Source organism: Balaenoptera acutorostrata, chromosome 12, assembly GCF_949987535.1.
Source record: "Balaenoptera acutorostrata chromosome 12, mBalAcu1.1, whole genome shotgun sequence".
NCBI lineage: Eukaryota > Metazoa > Chordata > Mammalia > Artiodactyla > Balaenopteridae > Balaenoptera > Balaenoptera acutorostrata.
This window is the reverse complement of record NC_080075.1, coordinates 87413812-87426784: the sequence shown is the minus strand read 5'-3', so window position 1 is coordinate 87426784 and position 12973 is coordinate 87413812. Positions and strand designations below refer to the sequence as shown.

The 12973-nt window shown below is 43.1% G+C and overlaps 1 protein-coding gene across 2 annotated transcripts in view; it reads left to right on the top strand.

Moving 5' to 3' along the window:
• Positions 1-12973, top strand: part of GRHL1 (grainyhead like transcription factor 1) — a 46413-nt gene that overhangs the window by 18697 nt on the left and 14743 nt on the right. For both annotated transcript variants that reach the window (XM_057558607.1, XM_057558606.1), the window contains exon 9: positions 12149-12307. In XM_057558607.1, coding sequence (XP_057414590.1) covers positions 12149-12307 — 159 coding nt within the window. The remainder of the gene's footprint in view (positions 1-12148; positions 12308-12973) is intronic.

Here is a 12973-nt window from a genome sequence, read left to right as displayed (position 1 = left end):
TGGAAATGTGTGGAGAATGCTTTCCATTAGCTGATACAGAATAAACTCTTTACTTGGCAGTTGGAAAGCTGACTTTGAAGAACCTGTTCTGGGTCTGATTATGAGGGAGGTTTCTCTTTTAAAGGGAGGGTTGTTGGGCTTTGGCTGCAAAGCGTTTCACGTGTTACCCTAGTGTCTGGGCAAGAGGTCCGTCCTGAATCCGGTGGACCTTCAGAACCTGCAGGTAACAAAAGCACGCATTTATCGCTGCACACACCTGCGGGTGAGGGCCAAGTCACGATGTTTCTGGTTGGACAAGGGGGACACGTGGCAGCTGAAGAAAGCCTCGGTTTAGTAGTGGAACTTGCGTCTTGTGAAACGGATTTGAGGCACCGTGTCTGGTCAGCCACTTGAAAAGTGCTGTCACTTGAACTTGTTTTTCAGTCTTTTTTTGGGGGTGGGGAGGGGTCAGGTTTTCCCCATCCTCCACCCTGCCATGTCACGAAACAATGAGCTCCTCTCTAGAGCTTTTTCTTTTTGACACTTTGTCACATTAACCCTCCTGCTCCTGGGTCCTTCCTGGAAATTCCATCTCGAGTGGTTTTCTAAATCTGTCATTTCAACCAGTTTTGCTACTTGTAAGCTAAACCAGGGAGCTTTGACTCTGCCCAGACATTTTTAGTCATAACTGAATTTACCTGGAATAGAGATTTCAGGGCAATGCAGGGTCTGGGAGTTCAGGGGTTTTTTATATGGCAGATCTTCTTCATCCGAGAGTCCAAATCTGGTAGTAAATATAAGTGAACTCTACATTCATTACTCAGGGACTTTTTCTTTAGCTTTTTAAAGTTCACAGTATCTAATTAGAGATTTTGATTGGAAGTCAGCTTGCCTGCCAAGTCTTCCCTTATGACCTATCTGCTCCCCTGCCCTGCTCTGTCCCTAGAGATGCTGGAATGTGGCCTGTGTTTGCCTTGGTCACACCTGCATCCAGATCTTCGTATTTCAAACAAACGTTCTACTTATTTGGGACAACAGGTGCCCGATCACTGTATCTGGCAAGTGTCCTTAAGTTCACCAGGCCCTGCTTGTGGGATATGACAGAGGGAAGATGGGCCGCAGGTGCCTCCAGAATGTTTCTCCCTCTCTCTTTTTCTCTCTTTGGGACTTTTCCCTGGCTCTCTGCAATCTGTGCAGGAACTAAAGCTGCCCATGTGGGCGGCGTGGGAAGGCAACACTGTGGCAACAGTAAGGGTGATGACTGGATCCTTGTTTTGTCTTTGGGGAGACGCCCCATGCCGTGTCCGTGTGAGAAGATTGCAGGTTAGTGCTTTGCTCTTCCCACACCCCTTTCCTCGCTGCCCCAGCCTTCCGGTTCTTGTCTCTTGATGGTTGTTTGATGGTCCGAGAAAGAACACACATACTAGTTGCACGTTTGAAGGCTTTTTGTTCGCGCTGATGTTATTCTGCAGTGGGATTTTTTACTCGCCTCATGTCATGAGAATAGTGGGGAAGTGTGACTTTCCTAGGATTAGCCGGTGAATCAGTCGTGGAACTGGATCCTGCTTCTGAGTTTATGACTCAGTCTCTGATACCTTCTGGGGCTTAATTAATTAATTAGACCTGCACATCGGGAGAAAGTAGGGGAGCGACAAGGCTCATACAGAACTAAGATAATCAGGCTTTGTTTGGTTTGGGGTTTTTTTGGTTGGCAGGGAGGGAATGTTGATTAAGATTGTGTCTGCTGTATAATGCTCAATAAGTGTTCCTGTCTGGTTAGACTTTAGAATTGGACCTTGATTTCTTCCTTTAAACTGTTTCCCACTCCATTGGTTTCAGCCGGCATAACTTCAAATACGCATATTGGGAAAATGGTGATTGTATTCTAATTAGTACTGTTGGATTTGGTGAGAGTAAACTATGTTATTGACCTCATATTGTAATTTCATTTATCAGGAGGTTTCTAAGAAAAGCTACTGAGAAATATTTTAGAGTGATCTTTTTGACTGATACGGAAGAGAGTTAAATTAAAACTTGTTCTAGGGCTTCTGCTTTCAACTTAGTAGATCAGTTACATTCCAGGAAGGAGCTTAGGAATGTGATCTCTTTATTTGACTAAGTTGAATTTTAATACTAGAATGGGTTAGAGTGATAAAGACTCTCAGAGGCAGCGGGGACGGTGCCCGTGACAGCTGTCACTGTCTGACGGGGCCGAGCCATCTCTAAGTCCCTTGTGCGTTAGGAAGTCACAGAGGGACTTGGCGTACACTCCCCACGTGATCTGGGGTATAGGACCTTGACCTCATGCCTCCTGAGCAAAGAGGGACCTTCTGCTCACAGCCATCTGGGGGTCATTTTTTCCCCTACTTCACTGAACAGTTTTTCCGTTAGGTTCTTCTTCAAGCTTCCTATGCTTCATTGTGTCATTGTGGTTTCAAGAGCACGGATTTGGAGCAGGAGGCGTGGGTCCTGGCTTTGTCTTTGTCATCTGTGTACCGTGTGTCTTTTACTGTCTGTATCTTCAGAGCCTGAACCTCAGCCGTAGTTGGACACTGTCTCTCTTGAATTAAAAGGTGTTGAGTAGCCAGATTCTGAACCATGTGATGCTCGTGTTAAAGGTAAATGTTTCCAGGGAACACAACAAGGATAAGTGCGTTCTTGGGACATAAAACATTTTTCAGTTATCAGCTTTGGGAAGTGTCTTCCATAGTTAAATCAGCCCATTTTTCTTTTTTCTTTTCTTTCTTCTATTAGATCTTTTCTCTTTTCTTGCGTACATTTACCAAGCAGTTAGAACTCACTTGAACTCTCTGAATGTGCACCATAATACACGGTGCCCACATGTAATTTTGACACGGGGTAATCAGGCATGCTCTCAGCTCTGTAGGCTGACACTTTTCCAAAAGTCTGTTGTACATAATCTGACTTAAAAGAGCAAAACACTGTTCTCCCTTGAAAATTTTTTTCAGTTATTATTGATCAATTTAACTCACTTCTAACATCCTTCCAGGAAATTCTATGCAGGGTAGTTAATCAGTTGCTACTGTGTGGAAGTCATGCTGCAGAGAGTTGACTTTCTCAGCTGTACATTCATTCATTCAGCAAATTATTCATTGTGCTTCTCTCTGCAGGCACTGTGAGGGAGTAAAAGGCGATGCAAGCAGAAAGCCTGTCCTCAAAAGAGGTGACACTCTCTGTGTGATGATACAGGTCATAAGTGAGGTTTTAAAATGCTCTTTAGATTTCCAGGGCAAAGGGGTACTTGGCAGCTAAGGGAGTCAAAGACTTTATGGAAGAGATGGCACTGGGCACCATGCTTTGAGAGATTGTAGCCGCAGAATATTTTTGCAAAGGCTGTTTGATGGGACCTTTTTTCTTCCTTATTTTTCCCCCACAGAGTAGCTGTTGTGAATTTAAGTGGAAACGAGGCACCTGGAACAGCTTACTTATTCTCCAGAGGTGCTGTGACATATTGAGGCCCAGACATTGCAGTGCAGGAAACAACATTGGGATTTGTCTGCTGCAACACTCAAATCTTGCAAGGAAGTTGTAGACGTTACCACACCTGTCAATATGACACAAAGCTACAGTGAAGGGATAACATGCTTAGTTATCAAATACAGACTGTTAGGTACCTGTAGTTTCTGTAATGGAAAGATGGTCAGTGTAGATAATGTTTTAAAGTATAAAAGTGAATAGATGCAGTAGAATATTACCTCATGGCTCCCCATGTGAATTTATCTCTGCCCTAGAACTTACCTGTCTGTCTCTATATATATATCAGTGAGCCTCTAAATTCCATAATCTTTTCCAAATTGAGGGGGTATATAGAGTCAATTTAATTATTCATTCAACAAATATTTATTTAATGTCCAGTATATATAAAGAGCTGCTTGGTATCCTAGGTTCTACCAAGATGACCTAGGTGTTCAATCTGCTTGGAGGAAGGATGTGATCATAAATAACCTGTGAACTTGGGCAGCAAGTTACCGAACCTCTAAACTTCATCTGTGAAATGGGGTCAGAGTAGAACCAATTTCGTAGGTTGTTTTGAGGGCCAAAGAGTCAGTACACTGCAAGAGTACAGTAAATGTAACTTAAAGATCAAAGCAGCATGTAGTTTTATTTGGCTGGAGTTTAGGAATTTGGGGTCATTCATTCAGTGAACATGTATTTCTTATTGGCCAGGCACTGCAAGGATGCCTTGGGAATGTAAAGGTGAGTGGGACGTGGCCCAGTTCTCAGGAAATTCAAAATTTAGTGAAGAAGATTGCCACTCTAGTACGTACAGTGATAAAAGTAAACACAAAGGAATAGAACTTACCTTGGAATAGGAAGAGCAGAGAAAGTTCCTCAAGGGTGACACTTGAGTGAGTCCTAAAGGATAGTAAGAACTAGCTGAGCATTCAGAGCCCAGAATGAGCCTATAAACTTGATGTGTATGAGTGCAGAGCTCAAATTGGGGCTGGACATCCAAGGCAAGTGGGCGGAGGGGAGGTAGGGACCAGATCCTGAAGGCCCTGTGGTGCCCTAGTGAGGACCTTGGACGTCTCCCTGTAAATGAGTTGTCTCAAACCCTTGGGGTCTGTGGACCAAGTATATAGGGCTTGGAATTTCTTTGCGTTTTCAATTCAGTGATTAGACTTTTAAAATCACAAGTATATTCTGGTGCCAATTGCTGCCAGGAGGCTTCAGTGCTAGTGTTTGTGCCTAGGTGTTAGGTTTGAGCTAGATAAAGGCCAGGTGAATTCTTAGGGTGCTGTGTGATCAAACATTATGTAGCTGTTTGAGTAGAGTCGTATTTCTCAGACTAGGATTGGATATATTTTTAGGGGTTGAGGAACTTTTTTTTTCTCTTTTAAAAAGGATACGTGTATTATTCACATTTGAGAAGTACTGCTATAGGTGGTGGAAAATATGGCTGGAAAGGCAGATTGCATCACATACGGCATTTGACTGCTAAGGAATTTAGTCTATTACATAGGCAGTGGTGAGCGACTGAAAATTGTTGAGTAAGAATAAATGATTAAGATTCTGTGGTGATACTGGTGTTTGGTGATTGCCTAATGTCAGGGAAGCAGTCTCTCTTTTTTCATTTCATTTCCTGATTTGTAGCCATTTTATTGTTTAAAGGGCCCTCTCCTAGAGGCCGGAAGAAAGAAGGGTTAATTTATGTAAATTTGTATTAGCTCTTTTTTTTTTTTTCCGAGTCTTTTCATTTGTTTTTTTTGGGGGGGAGCACTGTTGTGTGTATTTAAAGTTTTGTGAGGATTTGAAGCTTGTTAAATTAAGATTTGGAGATAATAGCTGGATTTTTATATACCTATGGTCTTTCTGTCTCTCATTACCAGCTTTTAATTCAGTACCATTTAGTAGTAATAGGCATTAGGAGAATACAAAAAATATACTAAACACGGGAAGAAATTTTTAAAATGGGTCACACATAATCCCTGCCATCAAGGGGCTTAGAGCACTTATAATCACAGTGTGACAGAGTGACCAAGTGTTCAGTAGAGGTGACGGGGGTGTGGATACCAGGCCCTTGGCCTGAAATAGAAGCTCACAGTAGGGCCACAGGGTGCTGGGGGCAGGGCTACTTATTACAATGTGATAGATAGTAAAACGGGGTTGTAATTCTTTTGGGATAGTTAGGGAACGCATCTCAGAGAAGTTCTATCAGTTGTTACTAGGTCTTTATTTATAAGAGAGATGTCAGTAGAGAAAGGAATAAAAGTTATTTTAAATTGAGGGGCAGAGAAAATAAAGATCCCCAACGTGTGTGTAAAAATTCCTGTAAAGGAGGTGTGAAACTAGAATGGGAGTTTGGAGCTGGGTTTTGGAGGGCCTTAAGAATTTGGGTCCCTTCCTTCAGACTCTGGAGAAGCACTGCAGGTTGTTGATGACTTAGTTGTCCCGGTCACTGAGGTGACATTATGTGGCTGAACTCCTGTGACCTCTCACTCTTATGAGCATTACGCCTTGTTACTCTATTGTAGTGGAAAAATCAGAGCCCTTGAAATGAAAACTTTATCCCCTAAAAAAACTTAATTAAAAAGAAAACTTTATCCAAACTGTCATAAGAGTGGTTCATATAATGTTCTTAGTGAATCTAAAGGTTCACATTTTGAAATTTTTTATTCCACTCATTGAGAAAACCATATTATGGAAGTCAAAGGAAATGATTTTCACCATTTTAGAAGCAATGTTATAATAACGTGTAAAATTCCACCTAAATCTCTCAGTGGGAAAAAAAATTAAAACTATATTATTTGGCTGTCAGGTTCTTGTACAGGAATAATAATATAGAATGAGTATTACTGTTGTGGTAACTTTTTGAAAAGGAACAGCCTTTTTGTTTATGAAAATTACCCTAATGTATTTAAGTTAGTCGGTTTCATCACGTAGCTTCTGACTCACCTGCTTATAATTTTTGTAACTTCTTCCTGATGAATTCCAAGTGCTTTGTTAATGCTTTCTTTCTGTGAATTAGGTGGGTGAAAAATTGTTTCTAGAATGTCTCTCCACAAATGAAACTCACTTGTCAAAGCTCATACATCTGACTACTCCCTTTAGACTAGAGAGTCCATAAGTTTTCTGGAATTGTGCCTTGGTTTGTGGTATTGATGATAAAACCCCCAAAGAACAGGCGAGTTGGGGGTTTATAAAATTTGTTCTCAGTTGCTTTCATTCTACTGACTGGGAAATGAACTGCTGATTGTGACCTGTGTTTTGAGCAGATTAGTTCCCTGTGTCTTTCTTCTCCTTTTCTTTCCATTTGAGGAGTAACAGTGGACACAGCAGCTGGCTGGTGAACAGTATTGTGCGGCTGCCATAATGCTTCCTGGAAAAATCATCATAAATTAGTTCAAGGTCTGATTTCTTGTTGGTTCTGTGCTTATAAACATTTGGAATGAAAAAATCTATACAAGTTACTCCTTTGATAATGTAAATCTTTATTCTGTTGGTTTTTTCTCATTTTCAAACTGAGGTTTGAAAACAAGATTAAATCTTCTGAAAAATTCTAAGTGCATGAAAACAAAATTAAATTTTTTGAGCAGTTCTAAGTGCATGAATTCTTGGCCAAGAATGAGGAACTGTCTTAGAAAAATGGGCTGGACATTTAAAGAGGAATCTTGCTGAGCATCTTTCCACCTGTTTAGCAGGGTTTTTTGTGGTTAGTTTTTTTTTCTCTCTAGTGAGTTTAGTTGGGAACATTAGTTGCTCATCTTTTGAGATTTATGTTCCAATTATTTGAATAACATCAAACCTTTCCTCCAAATCAGTGGCAAGGAGGTATGAAAACAGAGAAAAGGTCATTACTTGAGTTCTTAAAGATCTTTATTTACGTCATTCTAGAGAAGGAAGGTTGTGTATCATTCAGCCTACTCTCAGACTTCAGAAATAAGGCGTTTTAAGTGTGTGTGCATGCACACACACGTGTATTTTATAGAGGAGGAGTTGGATGTGTAATAATCCATCTTCCTTTTCACCTCTTTCCCACCTTCTGTAGGTGATATTGGAGTTTTTCTTTAATCTCATTATAGAAAATATTTCTCTGCACAATGAGTATGGTCTGAACATTTGTTTTATCCAGACTTGGGTGACTTGGCCTATTGTCCAAGGCCAAGTCAAGGCCAAGTCACTCAAGGTAGAACCCACCCCAGGTGTTAATGCGGTGAGGAACAGAACACATCCACCATGTTGCTGCCCCAGGACCCAGAGCACAGCTCTGCCTCGTGTTCCTACGCTTGCTCTCTCCCTGTTTTGGGTGCTGCTGATTAAAGATTGTCACCTTCCTAAGTAAAGATTCACAGACACTGACCGAGCTTCTCCCGCAGAACTTAGTGTAGTCCCGTCCACGAGCGTGGGCTGCATTGATCAAGAGTGTGGGTGTGTGGGTGAAGGTCACACTAATGGGAAGTCCATAGCGGGTATCTTCTCAGGAGGTCACCTGCGGGGAAAGTGGAAATACTGAATTACAAAAAGGGGGGTAGTGCTTCCTCGCTGTTTTTACCACATTGTGATGTCGTAAGGATCAATTACCATCCCAGCAGCTTAGAGAATGGTGTAGCTCGGGGGGTCAGCAAACTGCAGCTCTCAGGCCCTGGCCAGCCAGGGGCCTGTTTATGTGAACAAAGATTTTTCAAGATACCGCCACCAGCATCTGTTCACGTATCGTCTGTGGCGGCTTTCGCACCGTTACTGCAGAGTTGGGTGGTCGCATGTGGCCCACAAAGGTGAAAACTCTATCAGGCCCTTTTGCAGAAAAAGGTAACCCACTGCTGGTTTAGATAAATACGTGAAAGCTGCTTTAGGTGTCTGCATTGTACTTCTTCTTGGTCGTGTTTGTTCACTACTCCCTTGGCATCTTCCTCCTCTTGCTGAAAACCTGTGTGCTGAGCGTGTGCTGTGTACCAGGCTCCAGGAACAAGAAGGGCTGCTCAAACGTCGTATCTGTCCTCCGTGGGCGTGACGCCACCGGCCAGTCTCACACCCGAACGCACAGTTCATCCGTACACGTCAACCCCCATGAAAATCAAACATCACGTGAGGGATAAACATAAGAAGTAAAGTCTGACAGGTTTTTAATAGGTTTTTTTTCTGGTCTCTGTCGTCTAAAGTAGGAGTTCTTGAGGATTTACACGACCTTATTGAATAGCAAAGTTGAGCATATGCTTTCATCTTTATCTTTCCTTTGATTAAATGAATATTATTCTTATTTGATAGGGCTGTACCTCTGTAAAAAATTTTTTTTAATTAAAAACAACCTGATGGGATACATATAAATACATGTAAGCACATCGGAACTCTTTCAAGAAAGGAAACCATATATTGGGACTCGTTTTAATAACCTCAGAGTTTTGGAGCCAAAGGAGATCTTTTATCGCTCAAAGTGTGTAAGTATATAGAAGATTAATTACTTGAACAGCAGTGGTTTTTATCCTGGCTGATCACGAGAATTACCCAGGTAGGACCTAAGACAGTTCTCGAGCCTGAAACGCACCCCAGGCGTGGGAACAGGAACTGTAGACATGGCCTCACCGTCACCGTCTCCGGTACAGGCTGACAGCCCGGGGATTCCACGTGAGTCAGGGTGTGAAGCACTCGAGCTCCCAGGCCAGGCTTATGCTCCGGCCGCATTTCGAGAACCACTGCTTTGTAAGATTCTTAATTTCATACAAGTAGCTAGTATGATAACTTTAAGTGGCAACTTCACATGGTACTCCTAAAAGAACATGATTTGTAAAAAGTTGATTGATCAACGTATTACACAAAATTATTGTCACTAGAAATACAGAGTAGGGATATAGGATTCATCATCTTTCAGTGTAAATATGCTGGGACTGCAGTTAAAAGTCATCTAGAGATCGTCGTCTAATCCAACCCTGTGTTTGACAGTGGGGGACCCTTGCCCACCTCACAGCACAGTCAGTGACAGAGCTGGGACCAAAACTTAGGCATTTTGATTTTCAGACCAAAGCCTTTCCTGTTGACCACATTACCTCTTGCTAGAACATATATAAGGCATCTTGCACCCTTGCCAGCCTTTGGTTGAGGCTTAAACACGGCATGCGTGTCCCCCTCAGGGCCAGCTGTCCCTGTGACTGTCCGGCTTGTTCTTGTGCCGCCCCCATTTTTCTCCTGCAGGGCTTCAGCCCACTGTTCCTGTACCTCGTGTCCCTGGCCTAGATACCACACAACCCGTTCACTGTTTACTGGTATGTTTGTGTGTTTATCTAGAGAAGGTGGCACTTTTTTAATGCTGAGTTAGGGACGCCGTACACTTTCTCTGACACATTTAGAACACTGCCAGGTTTAGAAAGAGTTAATATAAAAATAGGAGAAGCATGTCCATAAGAAAGCAATTGTAAGTGATCATGAATAACAGTGAGAGTAATGTCTCTCTGAAGTCTCCATGTTTATACTGATCCTGGGATCTGGCTCCTGCTTATTTCTGCTTTGAATAGAAACTTGACACTGGGAAGCAAGGGCAGGTTAGGTTTTAGGTTGGATTACCGTGAAATCCTCTTGTAAAGGGAACATCACTTTGGGTCAAAGACTTCCTGGAATTGTTGAGGGTAAAGTGTAACTTTCCCAGGCAGCTGTTTTTGAGTTAGGAATCGAGCTGGGTGACCTGGAATGATGGAGAAAATTTCAGATTTTCCATTTAGTTGTAAAATGAAAAATGTGGTGGTTTGGTTACTTTATGTGCTCAGTTGTTTGCATGAACTATTGTCTTTCTGTCTGCCTTTCTGTTTGTCCTTCTGTCATCTATTCTATAGACTATCTTTTTAACTTTGATTTCTGGATTATATATGGAACGGTTTTTAAAAAAACGTATAGGAAAAGATATAAAGTCAAAGCACTAAGTTTCTGTAGTGGATTTGAAATTCATGTGTGCCACTTTTGCCTACATATCTAGATTTATGTATTTAAAAAATTAGAGCAATTTGCTTATTTGCTGCAAATTACTTAAATGAAAAGAAAAAATCATAGGTAAGATAAGGCAGTCCTAGATCAGGAACCGTGTCAAGTGGAGAAATGGACCCAGCCTGCTGAGTATTTACGATCTAGTCAGGGACATAAAACATACACATATAAAAATGGCAAACCATTCCAGGTAGTAAAGAAAAGCCAAGTGATTTGTCTATAGGATAAAAAGTTGGTTTGGGAAACAGAGGCAGCCAGAAGTGAAGGGGGAAAGTCTTGGATATGAATCCCAGCCCTTTGCTTTCTACCCTGGGGACAGTTTAAAAAGTCTCTCCAGGCCTCACCTGTAAACAGAGGATAACAGGCCCTCCAGGCTGTGCTGACGACACAAGGTCGCGTGTGTAAGGTGCATGCCCAGCACGACAGCTCGCTGCTGTCGGCTCCGTGTCACGGTGTGGGCTGAATGCAGACAGTCCGGGAGCAGGGCCTTGAGTCGGACCTTTAGATGGAGAGCAGCAGAGAGGAGCTGTGGAGGGGACCGGACTGCGACAGGAGGGGACAGGAGCAGGAAGAGGGGCAGGACAGAGGGGAGGCGGGGCCATGCTGCCAGCGTGTCCTCAGCACGAGAGAGCGGACAAGGCTGAGTGGGGGGACGAGTGAGAGACGACTTCTCTGTCTGTTTATTTGGACAAGTTCTCAATCTTTTTAGGATGTTTTGGTCTCTTCCTACTTAAAAACAGTATATAGACTAGAGCAAGAATAGAAACCCTGGTTCAGCATTTTGCGTACCTTCTGGAGAGCGTTCTTTGTCCTGTGGCTATAATTTTTTTCTCCTTACCCTCTGTTCCCACTCCGTTCTCTCTTATCTTACCTTCTTACAGGTTTTCCCCCCTCTGCTGACTGAAACGTCTCCCTCCCTCTCTGGGTCTTGCTTCAGCCAGCGGCACCCCGCACGACCACGACTGTGGCGGATCTGTTTTTGGTTGTTAGGGCTGCAGGGTTGTCACCTCACGCACGGTCTGGCAGGAATCCAGAGTAAGGGTCTAGGGTCTTTGAAATGCGCCAACTGGTTTTAAAAACTGTAATTCCAGTAATACCCACTATGTGGTGCTCATGCATCAGAAATAAATTCTAAAACGAAAGCATTGACAGGGAGCTCAAAAACCTGTGACCAAGTGTGGAGAGGTTAAAATCCAGAATCACAAATACGGGGCGGGGCGGGGTGGGGGAAATGGAGCGTGTTGGTATTCTGTACAAGGTTCACCTGGGTCTCTCTAACGAACAGTTTCCTAAATTCCAGAATATTGGGACATAGATGTTACAGGTCATCCTAGGAGGTGGTGTAGACATAAAGACAGACGGATCCCCAAAGAGTTAGTTGCAAGCTCTAAAACAGCTGCAGAGAGAATGTATACCATTTGGAACATTCAAAAATGACATCAAGAAAGACAACCAGCCTCAGCCCCACCGTAGGATACTAAATAAGTGTTCTGGGGGGAGAATTGACAGGGGGTCAGAGCTGCTGTCTGTTTTTTCCCTTTAAGGTCTGCATTCTTATGACCAAAGGTGGTTTTAAAATAAACCCTTTGTTACCTCTTTAAAAAATCTTTTAAACAAGGAGCTGCGCTCTCATTTAGAGCATATTTGGGTAGGTTCGGTGACGTTACTATTTTTACAAGCTGTGCGAAGGTCGACCGTCAGTGCCTGGTGCTTACAGAACCTTTTCTTCGCGTTGCAGGTTTTCATCTCCGTGAACTGCTTAAGCACAGATTTCTCTTCTCAGAAAGGTGTGAAGGGGTTGCCTCTGAACATTCAGATCGACACCTATAGCTATAACAACCGCAGCAACAAGCCTGTGCATCGGGCGTACTGCCAGATAAAAGTCTTCTGTGACAAGGTAAGGCTGCCGACTCAGCAGGGACACTTAGAATACAGCGTGCAAGGGGCACCCTTCCTCACAGGAAAAGACCAGGAGCTGTTTAAGTTCAATAAGAATGTATTGCTGATAATATAAAATACCTTATTTTAAATAAGCAATTCATGTTTTAGCCATGCAAAATCGCATTATATAGGGGAGAAAAATAATCTCCTTTTGACTGAAAAACTGGAAGCGTCGATGAGCACATTTTGTCGGGCGTGTCTGATAGGGTGGCACACAGGGACTCATGCCAGCTGCACCCAATCCTTGGTGGCCCCTCAGCTTACGGGGACCTGCAGGCCGCGGCTGCGGTGTTGGAGCTCTTCCTGAGCTCTGGGTCTGAGGACTCTGCGCGTGTGTTTTCACTGGCTCACCTCCCTCCAGGCTGTTTGGCAAGTTGTCAGCCAGCTCACTAAGGCAGGAGAAAATGAGATTCCGATTCTTCTTGACAGCAGCAGGTAGGCAGGAAGAGAGAGCACAGGCCCAAATGATGTCAGTGTCATTTCTTCTCTCTGGTATGACTGCTTTTTTTCTGGAGAAGAGATGTGCACTTTTGCCAGGTGCAGAGCGAGGGGCTCAGCTGGATTAAATCCAGAGAGAAGCTATAGGCCCACGCTGGTTTGGGGTCTGGAGACAGTGGTATCC